At 36.5% G+C, this 24,322-nt stretch overlaps 1 protein-coding gene across 6 annotated transcripts in view; it reads right to left on the minus strand.

Annotated features, from left to right (window-relative positions):
- Window positions 1-24,322, minus strand: part of MVB12B (multivesicular body subunit 12B) — a 322,603-nt gene that overhangs the window by 204,686 nt on the left and 93,595 nt on the right. For all 6 annotated transcript variants that reach the window (XM_074211557.1, XM_074211553.1, XM_074211552.1 and 3 more), the window contains one exon: window positions 17,077-17,173. In XM_074211557.1, the coding sequence (XP_074067658.1) occupies window positions 17,077-17,173 (97 nt within the window). The remainder of the gene's footprint in view (window positions 1-17,076; window positions 17,174-24,322) is intronic.

Raw genomic sequence — 24,322 nt, forward strand, 5'->3', positions numbered from 1 at the left:
AATAATTTCCAGGGATTTAATTTAAAAAGTTCCAATGAAGGTGGCTTAGCCCTACCAGATCTAAAATTATATTATAAAGCATCAGTCATCAAAACAGTCTGGTATTGGCTAAGAAATAGGGTGGCTCAGTGGAACAGACTAGATGCAAAAGAGATAGCAGGAAATGATTATAATCATCTGCTGTTTGATAAACCCAAAGAGTCCAGTTTTTGTATAAAAACTCTCTCTTCAATAAAAACTGTTGGGAAAATTGGAAGTTAGTATGGCAGAAACTTGGATTAGACCAACATCTCACACCCTATACCAAGATAAGATCAAAATGGATACAGGATTTAGACACAAAAGACAATATTAATAAGCAAACTAGGAGATCAAGGAATAGTTTACCTGACAGATCTATGGAAAGGAAAACAGTTTATGACCAAGGAAGAGATGAAGAACATCATTAAAAACAAACTAAATAATTTTGATACATTAAATTAAAAAGCTTTTGCACAGCTAAAATCACTGTAATCAAGATCAAAAGAAATGTAGTAAATAGGGAAACAATTTTTATAACTAGTATTTTCTGACAAAGGACTCATTTTTAAAATATATATAGAGAACTGAGTCAAATTTATAAAAAAAAAAAAGCCATTTCCAAATTGGCCAATGGTCAAAGAATATGTGGAGGTGATTTACAGATGAGGAAATCAAAGCAATCCATAGTCATATGAAAAATTGCTCTAAATCATTACTGATAAAAGAAATGCAAATTAAAGCATCCCTGAGGTACCACCTCACACCTCTCAGACTGGCCAATATGACCAGAAAGGACAATGATCAATGTTGGAAGGGGTATGGGCAATCTTGGGCATTAATACATTGGTGGTGGAGCTTTGAACTCAACCAACCTTTCTGGAGAACAATTTGGAATGCCCAAAGGACAGGAAAAATGTACATACCCTTTGACCCAGCAATACCACTACTGGGTCTTTACACTGAAGAGACCATGAAAAACAGCAAAAACATGACTTGTACAAAAATATTCAGAGCAGCTCTGTTTGTGGTAGCAAAAAATCAGAAACTGAGTGAATGTCCATCAGTTGGGGAATGGCTGAACAAAGTGTGATATGTATGTACATTATGGAACACTATTGTTCTATTAGAAACCTGTAGGGAAATCAGAGAAACCTGAGTAATTTGCATGAACTGATGCTGAACAAGATGAGCAGAACCAGAAGAACACTGTATAACATAACAGCAATATGGGGTTGATGATCAATGTTATTGGACTTACTCATTCTATCAGTGCAACAATAAGGGACAATTTTGGGATATCTGTGACTGAGAATATCATTTATATCCAGAGAAAGAATTGTGCAGTTTGAACAAAGACCAAAGACTATTACCTTTAATTAAAAAAAATCTTATTGTGTAATTTTGCTATCTCTTATATTTTATTTTTTTCCCTTAAGGATGCGATTTCTCTCTCAACACATTCAATTTAAATCAATATGTAGCATGGAAACAATGTAAAGACTATCAGATTGCCTTCTGGGTGGGGGAAGCAAGATTAGGGGAAAAATTGTAAAATTAAAAAAATAAATTAAAAAACAAGATTTTTTTTTCAGGTTTTTGCAAGGCAAACGGGGTTAAGTTGCTTGCCCAAGGCCACACAGCTAGGTAATTATTAAGTATCTGTGACCGGATTTGAACCCAGGTACTCCTGACTCCAGAGCCAGTGCTTTATCCACTGCGCCACCTAGCCGCCCCAAGATTTTTAAAAAGTAAATTCTTTTTTGGTACTTTTATAGGATTTCTCAACCAAGGCTCATTTTCCTAGAGCCTAGTCATACCAGCCTATATGGTGCTTTTCACATAAAAGTCCCGTCTTCGATCATGAAGCTTTTTATTGGCTATTTCCAAAGCCTAGAATGCTCTCTTTCAGTTCTACTCGGAATTTCTTCAAGTTCAGTACAAGTTCCTTCTTCAGTTCTTTCTTCAGAGGAACTTTCCTGGTCTTCTTCAAGTTCCACCATTATCAAGATATTTCTTTTATCTACTTGTATTACTATATGGACAAATTATCACCTCCATTAGAGTATAAGTTTGTTAGGTAGGAAAAGTTTTGCTTTTGCCTTATTACATTTTAATTTGATTGGTTCTGGAGCCCATCTGTGTTTCTGAAACCTCAGCTCCAAGTATCCTCTAAGTGGAGAAGACACACACATATGTAGCACATTTATTTCAAATCTGATTAACTTGTCTTGTGCTTCCTTCTTCCTATTAGCACAGTTAACAGCAAATAGTCAGCACTTAATTTTTTACTGATGGTCTGATTAAAAGATACAGACATAAATAACATCAAAACTGACCTGGAAGACTGAAAGACCAAGAATATTATGGGGAGTATATTTCAAAGTATATTCCAAAATATACTTTAAATGAGCTATAGTTGAGATTGTTAGTTGTGGTACAGTGGAAAGGGGTCCTGCACCTGGAGTTAAAGGACCTAGGTTTCAATGCTGACTTGACCACTTATTACCTGCTGTATGACCTTGGAGAAGTCCCTTAATCTCTCTGGTTCTCATTTTTTTTATCTGTTATGTAACAGGGTTAGAATAGTCTTTTAGGTACCTTTCAACTCTGAAATATATGATTCCTTGATTCTATAATGCAAATCAAAATAAGTAGAAATGAAATAACAATTTACTGAACAACCATAACAATGCCAAGAAAAATTCTAAAACAAAAAAAAAATCTCAACTCTAATCAATACAGTGACCAGTCTAGATTTCAGAGGACTAAATTCCCTTGGTGCAGGGGTGGTGACCTATAGATAGAGAATGAAGTAAATACTATACAAACATAGACAAGGAGTTCATTTATTTTTCTTAACAATACTTCTTTGGTGCAGAGGAGAGAGTACCATTTGCTTGGGAGAGTAACTAGGAAGTGACAGCAATATATATTTCAAGACATTAATAAAACATTTATTTTAAAAAAATCAAACATTAGAATTTATGAGTGTTATTAAAAAATAAAAAACAGTGAATCGATGCCATAGTTACAGGATTTTTGGCTGAGGAGTTCAAGACTTTGAAGAGATGAATAAGCCAAGACCTTTCCTAAAACTTGAAAAATAAAATCCAGATGTTTCATGAGTTCACGTATTGCTGCTCTTTGCTCAATGTCTCCATCTGCAGCAAATTTGGGTTAAGAGATGGAGTCACTAATTACATATGCATAAGCAGGACTAATTTTAAGTAAACATATTATAAATAGTCAATAGAAATGTGTTCAGTCATGCTAATGAACACTGAGAAAGTACACACTACTAAAACAAACAGCTTTCTAGTTTTTAAGTGCTATATGGATTATAACAAACTACATTTTAAATTAATTAAAGAATTTTTCTTTCATTTTTTTCCTCTTGCCTAATTTAACAAAACTCTGGCATATGATTTGGGTACTGAACATTCAACAGTGAAGAAGATCTGGACCTACAAATTGACAAAAAATAATATCTAGTTATCTTAGGAAACTATTATCTTCTAAGTCAGTGACATCAAACTTAAACAGAATGGGGGAATACTAACCTAAACATAAGTATCCCTACAAGCCACATTTTGACTTAGTCTTAAAATATAACATCTATGTTTTATCATGTTTTTATTTTGTTAAATATTTCCTAATTACATTTTAATCTGATTGGTTCTGCAGCCCATCTGTGTTTCTGAAACCCTCAGCTCCAAGTATCCTCTAAGTGGAGGACACACACACACACACACACACACACACACACACACACACACACACTCAGCACATTTATTTCAAATCTGATCAATTTGCTTGTGTTTCCTTCTGACTGGCCTTCTATTCTCCCATGTGCACTCTTAGAAATGTTTCAAGGACTCTCCTCTTTAAAAAAAAATCTAATCTGAACTGCCATCAGAGAAGTATCCTTTACTATGTGACATTTTGCATGGACATAAAGAAGTGAAGAAAAAGAATTCTAGATCAGGCAGGGCATGTGACAAGGAAAAGAAAACTGTAGTGGTCTGACCCCTGGCGGGCCCAGCTTATCTCCAGGATAGTCTCAATATATATCTCATGGGTAATGACCAACATGCCTGATTCTCAATTACCAGGGTTTAATTATAATTAAATTGCTTAACAAGAATGAAGCCTTACACTTGAATTACTTTTTTTTACAATCAGTCATACAAGCACTGAATGGGGGAGGACTGAATAGAAAGCTCTTTTTTAGTACAAGTCAAGAGTGCCCCAAATATCACATGATCTTAGGCTGCCAGAAAAGAGACAACATCACTAGAATTAGGAAAAGTGAGTGTTGCTGGTATTCTGCTCTTGAGAGGCCACATCCAGAACATTGTTTGCTTCTGGCTTTCTTCCTTCACTTCCCTTTGCAGGCATGCAACTGATAAACTAGTGGTCATTGAGAAAAAGACCATCAACATTGGGAAGAATCTCAAATTTATGTCATGTGAATTGGATTGGCTGAAGTAACTAGGAACATTTCAACTGGAAAAGAAAAGACTGAAGGGACTTGAAAGCTAGGTTCAAATATTCTATAAGCCATCATTCATAAGTTAGAGAGCAGTTTTTGTTTTTTAACCTGGCTCCAGTGGGCAGAGGCCACAAATAGAAGCTTCAAAGAGGCAGATTTAGTATTGATACAAGGAAAGTGATAAAATTCCTAAGAATTAAAGTAAACCAAAGGCAAAATGGAATTCTTCAGGAGGTAACACTTTCTCTTCACTAAAGGTCCTCATTAAATGGTTGGGTGAGCACCTGCCAGGAACATTTTAGATGGACTGAATTCCATATTCAGGGAAGGGTTGGACTGATTCCAAGATTTGGTGACTCAGGTGTCTTTGCATGATACTCAGAAATCTAACTGTTGCCTTCTGTAGGGAGGCAGGATAGGAAGAGAACTAAGCCTAAAGCCAGAAGACCACATTTGTGTGATAATGAGCAAGTTGCTTTACTTCTCTGTGAATCAGTTTCTTCTTCTGTAAAATGGGTATAGTAATTTTTAAATTTCTTAGCCAAAGGGTAACTGTTAGGAAGGTATTTGCAAAACTTTAGATGATACAGAAATTTAAGCTATTAGAATCATATGGGGCAGCTAGGTGACGCAGTGGATAGAGCACCTGAGTTCAAATCCGGCCTCAGACACTTAATAATTACCTAGCTGTGTGGCCTTGGGCAAGTCACTTAACCCCCTTTACCTTCCAAAAAAAAAGAATCATTAGGAGTTTCTGAACCATAACAATAGAGAGGATAACAAATTTCCCAACCATTTGTCACCTGTCATCATCCATCTCTGCTGAACTTATCTCCCTCCCTAATCCCTTCAATTTTTCAACTCTTTCCCCTCCACTCACTAATGAGTTTTCTTTTCTTCTCACTATACATAATATTAGTTCTCTAAAAATGTATTGTCTGGTTTCAACTATTTCTCTATTTCAACTATATTTTCTATTTAATTTACACATTTGCAACAAAGTAAAACAAATTTGGGTTTCTATCTTATTCCCATCAAGATCTGTAAAGATGAAAAATGAGAATAATATCTTTTTGGAGGAATAATGGGAGAACAGGTAAACCAATGCACTGCTAGTAGAGATGTGAACTGGTTCAACGATTCTGCAAACCAACTTGTAACTATGCCCCCAAAGTCATTAAACTATACTTATCCTTTCACTCATTGATACTACCATTAAGCATATAACCCAAGGAAATCTGAGATAAAAGAGCAGGGACTCATATGTACTTTTCATAGCAGCAAAAAACTGGAAGGAAAGCATATGCCCATCAATTGGAAAATATTGAACAAATTATAATGTATGAATATAGTAGAAAATTATGAATGATGGTTTCAGAGTCACATGGAAAGAATTATATGGACTAATGTAGAGTGAAATATGTATGTGATGGCAATAACAAATAAAGAAAAGCAAATTCTTCAAAAGAGTAATAATGAAATATACCTTCTGATAGGGAAGTAATAGATTCAATATCTGGAAAAGAGATATGAATTCTCAAACATGACTATGGTACTGGTTTACTTTGATAGATTATCTATATTTATTATAAAAGAGGGTTTCTAATTAGGGAGGGGGAATTTAGGATGCCTATTTAGAGAAGAGTGATTGATGGACAGAAAATAGCATCAATAAAAATATTTTTTTGAATGTACTGAAGGTGCAGAAGAAAACATAATTAGAGAAGCTCTGCTACTAATTTTTGATGAAACTTAAGAAACAAGCGTTCTTTAAGAGGTTCAAAAGTCCTCAAATATAGTTCTTGTTCCTTTTGTATACTGAAACACATTTGTGTTTGTTGAGAATTGTTACATTCACAATAAAAAAGAAAATTAATGAAAAGAGTAATAACACATTTGGCTCAAACCATAGGTCATTTCTAATTAGTGTCCTATTACCTTAAAATCAGTTTTAATGGCCAAATAAATGATCATCCTACCACAAACCAATATTCTGTTCCTAGCTTTCAAGGTCCTCTATAATCTGGCTCTAAACCTTTTCATCCTGTCATTTCTATCTTCTAATTGCCTCTTGAATAGACTATATTCATTCTCACCTTTGCTCATTGTATTCCCTTCAACCAGAACGACCTTCCATAATTCTATCTATATTTCCAAGTTCCGCATGATTGATTAGCTTTCCCAGATTGCTCTGGTCCACACTGATCTTCCCATTTTCTAATTTCCTAAAGAGGCAGAGTGATGTAGTACAAAAGTATTAGAGATCTGTGTTCAAATCTCAGCTCTGCTATTTATTAGATGTGTAATCAAAGAAAATTCATTTTCATTTTCTGTCCCTCAATTTTTTCTTTTGTATTCTTCCACCAAATACATTCTTCTGGTGATGGAGATGGATACTGAAAACCAAGGAGCTTCAAAAGGGGAATGGAGAGGTTCATACTAAGCACAGAAGACCTTAAAAATGAAGAATTAAGCTGAAAAAGTGAGGCAAAAGATCTTATCTACAAAACATATAAAGGTGACTCATGCTATGAGAGCTGGCTATAACCAATGAAAAATTCTTATACTTCAGTGATATCCATGCAGTGCCCCAAACATGTGCAATGGGCCACCACCCTAGATGGTCCCCTATGATAGATTTGTGGGAGGATATTGATGAAAAGTTACAGAGCACGAGCAGACATGCATAGACCATGATTTGGATTACTAAAAGGAGTGCCTACCATTGATCAGATCATGTAAGCACCATATAGCTCATAAATGTATCATGAGCAAAGTAAAGCCTGTGAATCTTCTTAGCTGCGTGAGCATCTCCCTAGCCTCTATGTTTATTTCAGTAAAGTCAAGATGACAGCAGTTGTAATATACAGAGGGTCCTCAAAGTCTTAGGAGGGTTTTATACTCAAACAGGTTCAAATTGTGAGGGATGGTATGAGGAATGAGTATTATAAACCCTAAAATATCATAAAGATACAAACAACAATCATCACTTCCCTCCTCTGGGCATCAATTTCCCCTTCTAAAAAAATTAAAAGGTCGGATTAGATCAGAGGTGAAAATTGTGGCCCAACTATAGCCAATCTGACTCGTTCTCTGTTTTTGTATGACCACAAGCTAAGAATAGTCTTGACATTTGAAAATCATTCTGGGGCAGCTAGATGGTGCAATGGATAGAGCACTGACCCTGGAATCAGGAGGACCTGAGTTCAAAACCGATCTCAGACACTTAATAATTGCCTAGTTGTGTGACCTTGGGTAAGTCACTCTTAACCCCACTGGCTTAAATAAAATTTAAAAAAAAGAAATCATTCTTAGCATAGGCTCTTGCAAAAACAAGCTGCAGACAAATTTGGTCCTCAACTTCTGTATTAAATGACCTCTAACATCAATTAAAATAGGGGAGAATCAGGGAAACCAAGCTCAAATCCTGGTTTAGCTACTAATACTCTTATGACATTGTATTCTCATTCTGAGACTGCTAGGTAGAATAGTGGGGAAAGTGCCAAACTAACTAATTATGTGATATTGGGCAAGTCACTTAACCTTTCTCAGCCTCTGCAAAATGAGGATAAGAAGAGCACTTATATCACAGGATTGCTGTGGGCATCAAAAATGAGATAATATATGTATAATATTTTGCAAACTTCATGGTTTGCAAAGTGTTTTACATATATTATTGTTATTATTTTGCAGCATGAGAAGTTGGTTCAAATTAACTCTAAAGTCCCCTCCAACTCTAAATTCGATTCTTACATCACTCACTTTGGCATTTCTTTATGTGTGTTATATTACAATTTAGTTATATTATACACATATATCTATATAGAACTATATATAAAAGATATGCAATATAATATTTATATAATTTATATATAATATCATCAGTAATATTATAAACTCCCTAAGGATACTGTTAATTTCCTTTTTAACCTTCCAGAGCAACTATATATGCATACATATATATATATATATATATATATATATATATATATATATATATATATATCCAGTCATTCTTTTTATTTGGAAAACATTTATTAAATACCTACTGTATGCTGAGATCTAGGTATACTCTGTGCAGACTTGGGCATAAAGTTTAAATGAGACACATTTTTATTAGCATAATTAAATTCCTTTTACATATAAGATACTTAATTAAGAGAGGATAGCAAGGCAACACTTTGATACTTGATATTGGAAGCCAGACTCCATCCACAAAACTGATAAAAAAAAAAATTAGTTTTGTCCCAATGATGCACGGTGATTCCTCTCTCCCCTAAGGTTCTTCAAATCAGCTAATCCAATCAGGGCACATCAATTGGAATTTTCAAATTTCATGAGAGTGGTCTAACAAATGATCACTACCAGATCACTTAGCAGGCTTTTAAGAATCAACATGCTTCTAAGAAGTCCACAGATATCTCCTATAGGACCATAGAAACCATCTAGTCTAATCCTTTCTTTTTATAGATAAAGAAACTCAGGTCCAAGGAAGTGAAATAATTAGTCTGAGATTATTATACAGATAGTTGCAGAGCTGGGATTGAAATTTAGCTCCTCTGGAATTCAAACAGCCACTCTGATGCTACCCAAAACTCATATACAACACTTTTTCTCTAACTATGCTCAACCAGGAAATGGGTGCACTACTTGAAAAGTATTCTGAGTTATTTCTAGTACATGTGCAAATTTATTATAAATATTGTAACAAGCAAAAAGTCAAGTAAAACAATGATTTATTTCAAACAATATTCTCTCCACTAAAACTGGACAATTTGGGCTGTTCCTGGGAGTATTTTGTTTTTGGTTTTGGCCTGCAAACACAGTATCACAAGGAAAACCTTCCTAACAATTAGAGCTATTCCCAAATGATATGGGTTATCTTGGTATGTCCTTAGTTCCACCTAACTAGAAGTTTGCCAGTAAAGGGAAATCTTGTTTGAGGATTTTAAAAGGGGATTATTATTATGACTTCAGAATCTATGAAGTTCTTCAACTCCAAGATTCAGTGATTAGGGACAGTCCATGGCCTTGCCCACTCATATTTCAAAAAAGAGCCCTTTGTCTTCTAAATACATTAAATATTAAAAATGAGTTAATGAGATAAAGACTCAAATGAAACATCAAAATCCTCTCCATAGGTCTCTCTAATTCAACAAGAATTTAGTAAGAAATTGTTTTGTATAAGGCATTGTTTTAGATTCTAGAGATACAAAAATAAGGTGACAAAAACTCTTTGGCCTCAAAAGAGCTTGTATGCTACAAGTATACAGACAAGGACATATAAGGTAATTTAAGGAAGGGAAGATCATTAACAACTAGGACACTCAAGGAAGGTCATAGTCAGCAGATGAGTTGAGTTTTCAAGGAAAGAAAAGAGCCAAAGAGGCAAAGGAGAAGGAGGGGTATATTTTATAAGTTGTACTCCTTCTCCTTTGCCTCTTTGAATACAAATATACAAAGGTAGGAGGATACATACAAGTGTATAAATATACAGAAGAAGGGGACAGAATGTCAAATAAGATAATAACAAAACAGACCCATCTGGCTAGTACTTAGTATGTAAGAAAGAGTGCAACAAGAAACAATAAAAAGACAGATTGGAAAGACAGTCTGAGTCACATGATAGAGGACCTTAAATGCTAAGCTAAGGAATTTTTATTTTATCTAAAGACAACAGGGAGCTCCTGAAGTCCTGTAAGCTAAGGAATGATATAGGAAGATGATTTTGGCTACTAATCAAAGAATGGGTTGGAGAGGTAAGAGACTGAAAGCAGAGGAACCAATTAATAGGAGATTTAGGAGTCATCTACATAAGAGAAAATAATCAAACCCATGGGAGTTAAGGAAATCATCAAGATTAAGGGTATAGAGAATAAAGAGGACACAATCTTGAGACATCATAGTTGGGAATAGAAGAGATGGATATGATCCAGCATAGGAGACTGAGGAATAGTCAGACCTATAGGAGAGTGGATCAACAATTTCAGGAAGTCATAGTAAAATTGAAGGAACAAGGAAAGGCCACTGAATTTAGAAGCTAAAATAACTTTAGTTTTCTTGGAGGGAGGAATTTCAGTCAACTGGTAGAAAAGCTGGAAGTGATGTTGTAAGGAACTAAGAAGTAAGCAAGAGGAATTGTTCCTAGGAATTTGGCTGTGAAATGTTAGAAAGCAGGGAAAACAAGGTTAAGAGGCTGGCAGTGACAACTGGAGGAATTTTCAGTGTAATAGTGAGTAAACAGCAGGCTCCTGGTCTGTGCTGTATAGAGCACACCTCATGGAGTATTGAGATTCATTCCTGCCTCTGTACATTGGAAAAAGTGAACTGCCCTAATGTGCCTGAAATACACTCATTCTTCACTTTGGGGAAAACATGTGAGTCAATATTAAAAAGCTTTTTGTTTTGAAATAATGCAGCAAAGCATGAGTGTTCCTAGATCTGCCACCTCAAACCAAGCCAGAAGAACTGGCTCTCTTTAGAGTCTAAAGACCATAAAGGGAATGATATCATCCTCTAGGCCTTTCTGTCTTCCTAACAATTCAGTATGTCTTCCTTATGATGGCAGGAGGAGGGACCACCCTTCTCCTACATTGGCAGCAAAATGACTGATAGTCTATGTGTGCAGTGAGACTAGATCTGAGACTAGATCTCAAAGTCCTGTTATCTCTGCCTTGTGCATCTTCCCTGAGTGCTAGTGACTGAGCAATGATCCAGAGATAGACATATCTAGTCTTCCAGGTTACCCCCATGAGTTTGAGAGGCTGGGAGCTACATCTTCTCAGTCACCGCTAGTTGTACTTTCAGAGGAGCATTCAGTAACTATCCTCTGACTATACCTCATTGAAATGAGGTATGACTATACCTCATTGAAAACATTCCATGGGCAAAAAGATGAACCCAGCCCACAGACTGAAATCTCATAAGCCAAGGAACTAATAGGAAGTGTTCAGATAATGAAGAGCTGATGTGAAGGTGAAATGCTGATTCAGCAGTCCAACAAAATGCATCATGTTTTTGATGTTTTAAGTATCAGTCTCCTGGGAGGATATAATAGTAGTCATAAATTATTACTGCTATTTGTTTAAGTCTTTGTTAATGCATGCTTGTGAATTTTTCATTTTAAGCACTTCTTTGTGTAAAAGAAGTCAATACCTATCCTTGATTTTATCTCACCCCTTTTGGGGAAAATCCTAGAAATAAGCTTTAACTAATTGTCTCTAGAGCTCTGGGGAAGGGACATAAAGAGTCAGAGTTTAAACGAGAGCTGAAACTCTCTCCTCCGAAGCCAAGTTTCTTCATAAATGAATCTAGTTCTTCCAGTTAACAGGAAACTGACAAGGAGCCAGTAGACCCAGGTGAGATTAAAGATGAGAAGAAGGGTAGAATGAAGAAGCAAGACCCCAGAGGAGACAGAAGAGATGGGACCAAGAACATAGATAAAGATCAAAGAACAAAGAGAAGGTTCACTATTTTCTTGGAGACTAAAGAGAGAAGGGAATATGAGGTGATATAAAAGGGGTTTTGAGATACAGGATAGGGGAATGGAAGAAGCTTATGGCAAATGGTTTCTATTTATATTGTGGAATGGGAGGCAAAATAACATTGCCATGTTACTTACTGGTAGAGGGGTCTTGAAGAGAGAAAAGGTCTGCAATCACTATGATGGAGATTTTAATGGAGTTCATTTAAAAGAAAAAGGAAATTTCTAAGCAATAGTAAGGGCCCAACTGAGATTAGGTAAGTCATGAACATAGTTTCTGGATGGTCTTGAGCTCTTCCTATTTTGACTACTGTAGGGTTAAAAAAATGTTTCTGTTGTCCTTGGAGTGTCCTTCCAACTTCAGATCATTTTGCACTTTAGCCTCCCTAACGGTCTTCTTATATAATAACACTGCCATACTTTTATATACAACCTCCATTTCCTTTCCTTGTTTTCATTTTTTAAGTATGTCTAAGTTTGTCCATGAATTCCTTGTGCATTCAATGTCAGTCTCTTTAAATAACTTCTTTCCCTCTTTCTTCATTAATAGAAATATTTCTCTTTGTGCTCTCACAATTTCATTCTTAAAACTCTCTCCTGGGATGATCTCCCCTCTAGAATTTTAATCCAAATAGTCTGACCTATTCTTCCTCAAATCTCTAAAATCTGCTCCCCCCCGCCAATCTAAAATGCATGTAAGAGTATTATCAGCTTTCCCCACTTCTATCACAAATTCTAAGGCAGAATAGTAATTTTCCCCAAGTTTTCCATCACTTTCATCCTCATGACCAATTCTTCTTTGTTGAAACAGGTCAAATCTAGAATAAGTATTCCTCTATGAATTCTTCAACCTTTCCAATGACTGCATTATCATTATGGTCAGTCAGTAAATCATCAGTTGCTCTATTTGAGAAGAGAAGGGAGGTAAAAGGAGGAGATATTTCCATATTCTGTTCCAGGAATAAGAGAGTCATATATTCCAGCCACTGGCTCTATCCCACCAAGTCACAATGATAACTACAATATCAAATTTGCCTCCTTGGATCATGCTTACCTAAAATGCTTTGATTCTTACCTATATTTTGCCCATCCATGTACGCAAACATCTATAGAGACATATATTGACACAGCACCTACAAGCTCCTTACAGGAAAGAACTATGCCATTTTCAGTTCTGTATTTTCAATGTGAAGCACAATGGTTTGCCCATTGTGTGAGCTAATAAATGTATCTTGAGCCAAACTGAATCCAAGGGGAATACCCAAACCTTGGTTGACAGGGAGGAGACCTAGGATCTAGGGAGGAAGATCAAGGAAGCACAAGCTGTGGCAGGTGGAACCTATCTGGGAAGTCTTAAAGGGAGAGTCCAATAACAGACTGTATGTCTGTCATTAGGGGATTAGAAAAACCACATACACAGAGGCTCATCCTGAGAAGGTTTTCTGCCAGTGTGATTTTTCTTTTTTAAACAGCAAAGACTAAAGCATAGATCAGGTTAGAGTCTATGTCTGGGGAGACAGAACCACACCAAGGAAATCAGATATTCTTGAAATAAGTAAATACTCAAAACAAGTCACAATCAGTTTATGTTTAGATCAAATAAAATGTAAAAAGGTATAGAATTAAACAAACTACTCTGGGCCAGGCCCCATGCTAAGGACCTTTACCAATATTCTATGATTTGATCCTCACAACAATCTTGGGAGGTGGGGATGCTATTATTATTCCCATTTTACAAAATGAGGAAACTGAGGCAAACAAAGACTAGGTGACCCACCCAAGATCACAGTCAATAAGTGTTTTGATACCAGATTTGAACTTAGGTCTTCCTGACCCTAGGCCCAATGCTACCTAGATGGCAGGTGGCAACTAGCAGAATGGAACAGAAAGAACACTGGCCTGGTATTCAGGAAATGTGAGTTATAGCTTTTCTCAGTTTTACCAGTAACCAGGGAATCTTAGGCAAGTTGTTTCCCTTTTGTAGGTCTATTTTTTCACCTCCAAAATAAAGGAGTTTGCATAGATCAGTAAATTTTAAAACTTGTTTTGATATCATAGACCTCTTCTCAGAATATTTTGAGGTCTTTTTGTTTTTTTTATTTTTTTCCGGTTATATATAAAAACAAGCTTTATCATTCATTTTTTTAAGTTTTTTTTTACAAGGCAATGGGGTTAACTGGCTTGCCCAAGGTTGCACAGCTAGGTAATTATTAAGTGTCTGAAGTCACATTTGAACTCAGGTTCTCCTGATTCCAGGGCCGGTGCTCTATCCACTGACCCACGTAGCCGCTCCCAACATTCATTTTTAAAACTTTTGAGTTCTGAATTCTCTCCTTTCTTCCCCCTCCCCACATTGAAAAAGCAAGTAATATGGCACAGGCTAAAAATATGTAGCCATGTAAAACGTTTCCATAATACTCATATTGTGATATAAAACATAGGCCCTCCACAAAAACAAAACAGGAACCTCAAGAAAAAATAAAGTAAAAACAAAATAAAAGCTTCAATCAGTATTCAGATATCATCAGTTCTCTCTGGGGATGTTTCTTTATCATAAGTTCTTCAAAGCTGCCCTTGGGTCAAAGCATCACTGAGAAAACCCAAGTCATTCATCGCCAATCATCCCACAATATTGCTGTTACTTTGTATACAGTACCATTACCCATTGCATCTGCTCATGTAAATCTTTACAGGTTTTACTGAGAACATCCTGTTCATTACTTTGTTCAGCAGAATAGCATTCCATCATTATCATATAACCACAATTTGTTCAATTATTCCTCAAGTGATGGGCATTCCTTCAATTGCCAATTCCTTGCCACCTGAAAAGAGTTGCTATGAACAGTTTTATACATAACAGGTCCTGTTTCTTTCACTTTTTCCATCTTTTCTGGAATATAGACCTAGTAGTGGCATTGCTAGGTCAAAGGGTAAGTAAAGTTTTATGTTCTTCGGGCAAAGTTCCAAATTGCTCTACAAAAAGGTTGAATCATTTCACAACTCCTCCAACTGCATCAATGTCTCATTTTCCCTACATCTCCTCCAATATTTGTCATTTTTCCCTTTCTGTCCTATTAGTCAATCAATAGATATAAAGTAGTACCTCTGAATCTGCACTTCTCTAATCAATAGTGAGTAAAAACATTTTTAATATAGCCATAGATGGCATTGATAATCTTGTCCAAAAATTGTTCATATCATTTACAGAATATTTTTAAAAGCTTAATATTATAAAAGAAACCAATTATATTGAAACAATGATGTAATCTTTCCAATTCATTACAAATTCCCTAAATCTATCCATAATAAGGAAGGGCAGAAATGAATCCCAGGTTAAGGATCTATGACATTTTATGATATCAGAATTTGCTGCAGGACTGTAAAATAATTGGTATTTACAATGCCATGTCTGAAGATCCCTTTTCTATAATCAAAGATTAAGTATGGCTAAGCATAGTTTTTGTGTTCAGTTTATTTTTTTGAATCTTGACTATGTTTTCTTACTCTATGTCCTTTGAATTCTGACAAAGGCTCCATTTTGAAGATGATGATGATGATGATGATGATGATGATGATGAAAATGATAGTGTTTGTCCTTTGTTCTCAAAAAAGACTATGATATCAGGGAGGTGATGCCATGATAAGACCTTGAATTGGATTTGAGTGGGGCAGGGTACTGTGTTAAGTCCCTAGTTTCACTTTCTCCTCCAGAACCATCTGGATCCAGTGGCCAGATATGAATTAGGGCAAGTGGAGATAGTTCTGGATGTCGGGGTTAAGTGACTTGCCCAAGATCCCACAGCTAGTAAGGGTCAAATGTCTGAAGGTGAATTCAGAATCCTGTCCTTCTGACTCGAAGGTTAGTGCTCTAATCATTATGTCACCTAGTTGTCCTATTTTGATGAAGCCTAATGGTCAATCTCATACCAGATATTGTGTTCCTACTTTTCTTCTTTTCTTCCCCAAACTGCTGAAGCAAATTATTCCCACATACCCATAGCCATGACTTATCCCACATTACTCTAGACTGCTATAGAAATATAGAAATTTTCTATATTGCTGCTGGGACAGAGATTTCCCTATTGCTTTCAGAAAGCAAAGGCTCTGAACCCAAATTACTCTGGAGACAGCAATACTGCTTTTCCCCACACTACAACCCGAGGCAGCTCTGGTTAGATCAACTAGAAGCCCAGAAGAAGTGAGGATTAATGAAATAAACTGTCCCTGCTTTGGAAGTCAAAAAACAGCAAGCTATTTCTATTTCCAAGATTTTGGGTTTTTTTCTTTTGCATTTGAATTCTGTGCCAGATTTTAGTATAAGGAAAATTTGATAAGGAGCATACATCTTAAAGATAAAACTTTTTAAATCATTTTTCCATGCACAAACTAACACAATGGTCATATTTGGAGAGATAACCCTTCTAAATATGGAAGTATACTTTTCTTATTTATATGGTATGAGTCAAAATGCTTTATGTACTTTTTTGGAAAGCAAAAAAAGAAGGAAAAACCATAGAATAAAAAAGAATTGTTGTTGTTTAGTCATGTCTGACTCTTCATAACCCCATGGATCATAGCCAATCAATGTTACCAATGCTTGAACCATCTAGCTATCTCCTTATTCCTGCAAGAATGGAAGTATGGTATAAAAGCGAATGCTGACCATGTGTTATGAAGACTCAATGGCTTGAATCATAGCTCAGTCACTGAGTCACTCAGTCAATTTCTGACCCAGGACAAGCCCCTTCAACTCTATGGGTCTAAATTTCTTCATTTGTAAAATGAACAGATTGCATTACATTTCTAAGTCTTGTCCAGCTGTATCATTCTACATTTTAATGTTCCATGTTCTCAGATTCCTGCCAGTACCCATAGTCTAAAGTACCTTATAGCACTAAAATCCTATATTCGAAAATTATTTTCAACCCTAAAATTCTATCACTCTCTATGCCACATATAAGGTAGGGCGATCCTGGGCACACAAAACTCTTAAAATATTTTCAAAAGAAAGCACAAATTATAATCATTCTTAGAGGAAGAAAACATTAATTGTGATAAACCATACTAAAGGATAACTTACGTGTATCCACAGTCTCCTGAATTGGGATGAAGCCTACAGGTAGCGTGTCTTTTATGTCGATGAGCTTCATATCCACCAGTACATTCCCTAAATGGCTCTTCAGGGGGTGGGGGGTGGGGAGAAAGCAGACTATTAGCTTGAGTGACTGGACCCTCCTCTTTCAAATTTTAGCTTCATGATGTATGTTTTACACAATGAGACCTGGAGGATTAAAGTATAGGATTAGTAGTCTAGGAAACTAGGCTTGAATTGAATACTGGATATAATAGTAATGATAATAATAATAGTTCAAATTTCTTTAGTGCTTTGCCCTTTATAAAAACAATTTACACTTTCCTTTACACGTATCCCCATGAGGTGGGGAAGGAAAGTCTTATTATCCCTATTATACAGACAAAAAAAATCTGATACACAAAGTAAAGTGATCTGCCTATAGTCACTGAACTAGTAAACAACTGAATCACCATTCAGAAGCTAAGTATCCTAACCTAAAATTCTATCCCATAGGACATTGCCACTGGCACATTTCCTCACCTGTAAAATAACGAAAGGGGATGAAGGTAATGTCTAAGGTCCCATTTATGGCACTCTATTTTCTATAATTCTGGGTTCTCAGATTCCTTCCAGTTTGAATATTTTACATTTCTTTGACTAATGCCAACTTTGTGGCAGAAAGTTAATTGCAGCAGGTGGCCTTTTTAACAGTCTGAAACAGCTAGGCACAGACCACACATGATTCTCTGGCCAGAGCTTCAGCTATAGCATCTTTTAAGATGCCCGGACCCATTCTTGGTCACCCCAAGAAGTCATTTGGAGAAGGAGGGAGCCAAGCTTCCCAATAATCCAACATTCCTTCCAGCAGAGGGCAGCTGTGCATTCTAGCCCCAGTGTTCTGCCAGCTTGGCTACATGCTCCTGACAGTCTGCATTAGGCACATGTATATTTTAGAAAGGGCAAATTCCTGTGGCAGTCACTGTTTGAGCACACGCACGTTTGAACATAATGCAGAACCAATTACCAGGCTAAAATGTCACTGCTCCAAAATCAATCTAAAAGACAACATAAATGCAAGGCACATTTGCACAATTTTTTTTAATTATGGTATAATTTTTGCAAAATCCCATGTATCATATACAGAGTAAAGTCATCTTTGTTTGGCTATTTCATGTCCTCCAAATTATACATTCAAAAATAGTCTTTTCTATATTTATATTTGAGTTCAGAATCTATTAAAAAGGCAGTGTTATAGAGCAGAAGTATTAGATTTGGAGTCAGTCAGTCATCATGCATTTATTAGAGTAGGGACTTAATAAATGCTTGTTGATTTGCTATATTAGTCAGGAACTGCACTGAGGATAGAAAGACAAAAACATGGCTCCTGCCTTAGGAGAGCCCACATTCTAATATGGAAGACGACATGAAAACACTATGTACATACAAGATATAAATAAAGCACATGAGTCTGAATCCTGACTCTTGAATTCCTACTTATTTCTAAAGGTCCTTTGAACTATGACATGCTATGTTTTTACATTCTGAGTTCTTAGATCCCTTCCAGTTACCATGACTAATATATACTTAATATACCTGAACAAGAGATCCAGCTTCCCCTTCAGTAAAATAAGTTGAACCTATTACAGTATCAAAAACTCAAGAGTTGGAAAAGACCTCAATGGCCATCCCCAAACAAAAGCTCCTTCAACAAGATGCATGGAAATGGTCATCCAGATGCCACTTGAAGTTTTCCAGTGAGGAAGAACCCAATGCCTACAAACAGCAGTCCATTCCACTTCTGCAAACCTCTCATCATTACAAAGACTTTCCTTATATCTAGTCTAAAATTGTCCAGGCAAATTATGCAATGAAAGTACTCCCTGGGTAGGTATGGGGTTCTCCAACTTCCAAATTCGTCTTCTTCAGCCAACAGGAAAAAGTGTAATCTTTTTTGCATAAGACAGCCCTACAAATAATTGAAGACACTAATCATGTTTTCCTACCTCTAAGTTTTCTTAAAGACTATTAAAATTCCCTCAATCGATCCTCATATAGAATAAGTTTGAGGGTCCTCCACTATCTATCCTGATTTCCCTTGATCTTATAAATGTCCTAAAATGTGGTGCATAAAATTTAATATAGTATTAAAAGCAAAAATCTGACCAGAAAAAACAATCCCTGAGGTCTCTTCCAATTTGTAAATCCTATGATCCTATGATAATCTTGCACTCAAGTATTTGTCTGAAGCAGCATTGTGTTGTAGAGGAGATTTGCAAAAGCTAGCCAAGAAAGGTTAAAGTCTGGCAAATCCCTCCAAGCCATAAAATATTTGAGAGACAATTGTGTGACCCTTGGGCAAGTCATTTTCTTGCATGTGCCTCAGTTTCCTCTATTGTAAAATGAGGGCACTGGAGTGGATATTTTTGGTAAGGTCTCCAATATTTCAATTTTCCTATAAATTTGGGCCCAGAAATGGATTGTTATCCAAGGGCTGTAACCTCTTAAGTTGTATGAAAAACTTTATCACTAAAAGATTGACTATCAAATAAGGTTATTTTTGGTTGCAATAACTTATGAAATTTTCTAATAAGAGTTAGAAAAGGCTGCAGGGAATAGTTACACCATAGTTCTTGTTGTTTAGTCATATTCAACTCTTCTTGCCCCATTTAGAATTTTCTTGACAAAAAAACTGAAATGTTTTGCCATTTCCTTCTCCAATTCATTTTACAAGTGAGGAAACCAAGACAAACAGGGTTAAGTGATTCACCCAGGCATTGAAGTTGGATTTGAACTCAAAAAGATGATTCTTCCTAACAACAGACCCAGTACTTTATTCACTGCCCCACCTACAATGATGACAATCTCATATACAGTGTATGAATGGAATAGATGGAATGGATTAGTAATAAGATCAGTGTGTCTGTGTATGTGTGTGCATGTTTTTATCAAAACGAAACAATTCTCTTATATGGGTAGTATTTCTTAATTTTTAAAGTAGTAACCTTCAGGCTAACCTTGGGGTAATGAGGAAGGAGAGAGTAGAAGAATTAATATCATCATTTTATGAAGATGGAAATGATGAGGAAATTGAGTTTGAAAAGAGAAAATCATAGAAGGCTGCAAGATGTAGTAGAAAGAATACTGAGCTAGGAGTCAGGAAACCCGAGTCTTGGCTCTGTCTTCTTGCCGAATTTCCTTTTCTGTCTCTGAATACCACTGCTAACGCTACTACCAAAGTTTACAAATTACTTTCCTTAAAAAATATTCTGAGGGGTGGCTAGGTGGCGCAGAGGGGTGGCTAGGTGGCACAGAAGGGGCAGCTAGGTGGTGCAGTGGATAGAGCACCAGCCCTGGAGTCAGGAGTACCTGAGTTCAAACCCAGTCTCAGACACTTTACTGATTCCTAGCTGTGTGGCCTTGGGCAAGCCACTTAACCCCATTTGCCTTGCAAAAACCTAAAAGAAAAAATATTCTGTGAGACAGATAGTGTAAGTATTACCATGACTATTTTACAGATAAGGAAACTAAGGTTTGAACAGGTAAAGTGACTTGCCCTAAGGTCACATAGGGTTTTCTGACTCAGTGTCTGGAATTTTTTTCATTTTGCTAAGTTAAGTGTTGGAACAAGATAATGTCTAAACTCAAATATGCTGCATATCTACTAGTCTGAAAGTTCCTTTAGACAATCCCCAGTACAAAGTACTCATTGACCCCAGGTTCTTTCAATTAGTGTCAGAGATAGGATTTGATTCTTAGGCTCTCTGACTCCCAATTCAAGGGTTTTAATATGCCAAATTTCCCTAAACAAGGTTTCAGAAACACATTTCAAAAACCTATGCTAACATGAAGTGAAATAAGGAGAACTAGGAACACACACACACACACACACACACACACACACAGAAAGAGACACAGAGTTTACAACAATGTAACTGTAAAAGAAAATAACCCTGAAATTAAACCTTGAATAAATATAATAAGCAAGTTTACCCTTGAAGAGAAATGAGACTATATATCCCTTCCTTCTTGGAAGAAGTAGAAGACTATAGATGCAGAATGTTGTATGTACCATCAGACTTGGTTGAAGTAAAGATTAGTTTTGCTGAACTGCCCTTTTCCCCTTTCTCTTAATTATCTTAATTAATCTCTTAATTAATTTCCCTCCTCTTAATTAATTTCTCTTAATCTTAATTCTCTTAATTGTCTTTGTTATTAAGGAACAATTATATCTTAAGCAAGTTGGCACTCACAGGCAATCTTTCAAGTTTTGGACTGAATGTTAAGCTCAATCACACCTCAAAATATTAGGCCATTTGAATCTTTCATAAAATCATTACAGTGTAATTTCCAATTTGTTTTTTTCTTTCTCATATTAAATAACCAGATAAAACCAGTTTCACATTGTATATTATCATAACTATCTCATAGAACAGAAGCCCTGCAACCCAAAGATGGGAAGTCCCCACTTTCACTGAACAAATACATGATTGTTCAGCTAATCACTGTGTCACAACCACCAAGCAATGACTAGTATTTTTCTTTATAAATTAAAGGGAAAAATAAGCATTTCTCTCTACATATTGGTATGATTGAGGATGTTCAGCATACCTCTGAATCTATAAAATGAGAAAAAAAATTCAGGCCTTCAGAGAATGCAACTTAACAGTTGATCCTGCACGCTTTGAAATACAAGTAGGGAATCCAGTCTATGCTTTGTACACACTGGGGCTAGGATAGCCACTCAGTCTGGAGTTTAAATTGGATATGGTCTAATAAGCAAATCAAAGCATAATCACTAAAAATGTTAGGAATCTGACATACAGAAACATAAGATTCAGAACTACAATGAATATAAGAAATAATCCAATCCAACTATATCATTTAAGAAAAGAGAAACTAAGGCCCAAAGAGGGATTGTGATTTGTGAACCAAGTAAATTAGTTAGTTGGTAGTTGGTTCTTGTCCTTCGTTATCAAAGAAGGACATCACTTTTAAAGACAAGTTACAATATGACCAACTGTGACTGATCAGATTAATATGAGCTCAGAATGCTCTACCACAGGTCAGGCACAAATAGTCCATCTGAACACTTGGCGGGGGTACTCTGAACTTACTCATCTCAGTTTCCTTTGAGCGGCTTCCATTCTACCCTGCTCAAAGAGTAGAGAATCCTCTCTGATGAGGGCATGCTGGGCAGTCCTATGTCAGTATCTCCCATGCTGACAATCAATTCCAAAGTTTTCAAGAGAGAATTTGAGAATGTCCCTGTATTACATCTTCTGAGCCTCCATGAGTACTTGCCCTGTGTGAGTTCTTCATAAAAGTCTTTTTGGCAAGCCTATGTTTGGCATTCAAACAAGATGGCCAACCCATCAGACTTGCGCTCTCTGTAATAACAGAATTATTTGTCAGTTTAGCTTGCGAAAGGACCTCAGTATCTGCCAGGTGATCTTCAGAATCTTCTTAAGACAATTTAAATGGAAGCTATTCAGTTTCCTGGCATGGTGCTGGCAGACTGTCCAGGTTTCACAGGCATACAACCATGAGTCATCAAGATGGCTCTTTAGACCATCAGTTTGGTAATTAATCTAATACCTCTTCTCCCCCACACTTTCTTTCATAGCCTCCCAAATACTGAACTAGCTCTGACAATGTATATGTCAATCTCAGTGTCAAAACTTCTCCATTTGCTATAATCGATGGTTGTACATGTGGAGGGTGTGGCACTGGGTGATGGAGCACCTGCATTTCCTTGGTGTTAATAGTAAGGCCAAAATTATCACAAGCAGCAGAGAATTTATCCATACTTTGTTGCATCTCACCTTCAAAGGCTGATTGAGTGCACAAACATCTACAAATAGAAGATCATTCACCTATAGTCCTTCCACTTTAGTCTTGGTATGGGCCTTTTCCAGTTGAATTTTCCGACAGTAAGATAACTGACCTTGTGAACCTGTGAAGGTGTTTGATAACATGGCTGAATACATCACGAAAGAAAGGATGCAGCCTTGATTCATTTCATTGGTGACTGGGAAATCACAAGAACATCGTCCACTATCCAGAACCCAGGCAAGCATGCCATCATGAAAGTGATATACAATATCGAACTTCTCCAGGCAACCTCATTTTGACATAATTTTCCATAAGCACTCAGGTAACATAAATAAAAAACCAGACTGGAATTTCAAACCAGATCTCCTGACTCTCACTCTACCTTCCATATTCTCACTTCTAATAGGACTCTTCATGATTCCCTTTTCAATAGCACTTTTAAGCTTTACAAAGATAACTTTCCTCACTCCTACCCTCTGAAGTATAATGTAAGTATTATTTTCCTTCTCTAGATTAGCAAATTGACCTTCACACTACGTGCTAGGAAGAAAAACACAAAATTGAAACTCACCCTTGTACTCAAGGAAGGGGGACTGGGGGTAGTACAACATGAATTCTTTCCTATATCATGCAGCACAGAAGCCTGGGGGCCCTAAGACCCAGGATCTAGTGGGTCCTTCAAAAGCTGGACATGTGGATCTTTCAAAGATCAGCCTAACTATAGAAAAACTATTAACCAGAGGGATAGACACCAAGGGATGGATTGTCAAGGTCACAGTAATAAGGAGACCACCTGCTCAGCAAGGAAAGGCTGTAATCTGCATCAGTGGAGGAGGCTACTTGTGCATCCTTGAATCATTCAAGAACATTCACAACTACATGAGATCATTTGTGATGGTGACCACCCAAAGAAACACCTAAAAATTCTCCACAGGAGGTAAAAATGTGGGTCTGTATTGCTTGGGCTTCGTATAGTTAAAAGTGTGGTCCCTTCTTACACCAAGCAACCACTGTAATGGGCTTCATACATTAGGTCTGCGACACCATTAATTTTGCTTGTTCCTCTCCCCTCCCCCATCTCATGCTCTCTTTCATTTCCTCCTCATAAATATGAGAAACATATTCCCAATCCTTGTTGAGCAAATGATTCATGCCAAAAGCCCAATATGCACTGACTCAGGGTATTTATATTGTCTCTGGTAGCCGGTATTTGCTAGTATACTGTAATTATTTTTGACAACCTTGCATTTAAGGTGGCCACAGATAACCAACTTAATATTCAAATGTTCATAAATCCTTCTGTTTAATATCCTCCCTACCTAATCTATGTACATTATTATTACAGGTAATGCAGAAAGTACAGTGCATGAAAAGTACAATTAATCTCGATCTTTCCACAGCAAGCAATGTCGCTCCAGCC

The sequence above is a fragment of the Macrotis lagotis genome, chromosome 1 (assembly GCF_037893015.1).
Source record: "Macrotis lagotis isolate mMagLag1 chromosome 1, bilby.v1.9.chrom.fasta, whole genome shotgun sequence".
In the NCBI taxonomy this organism is placed as follows: Eukaryota; Metazoa; Chordata; class Mammalia; order Peramelemorphia; family Peramelidae; genus Macrotis; species Macrotis lagotis.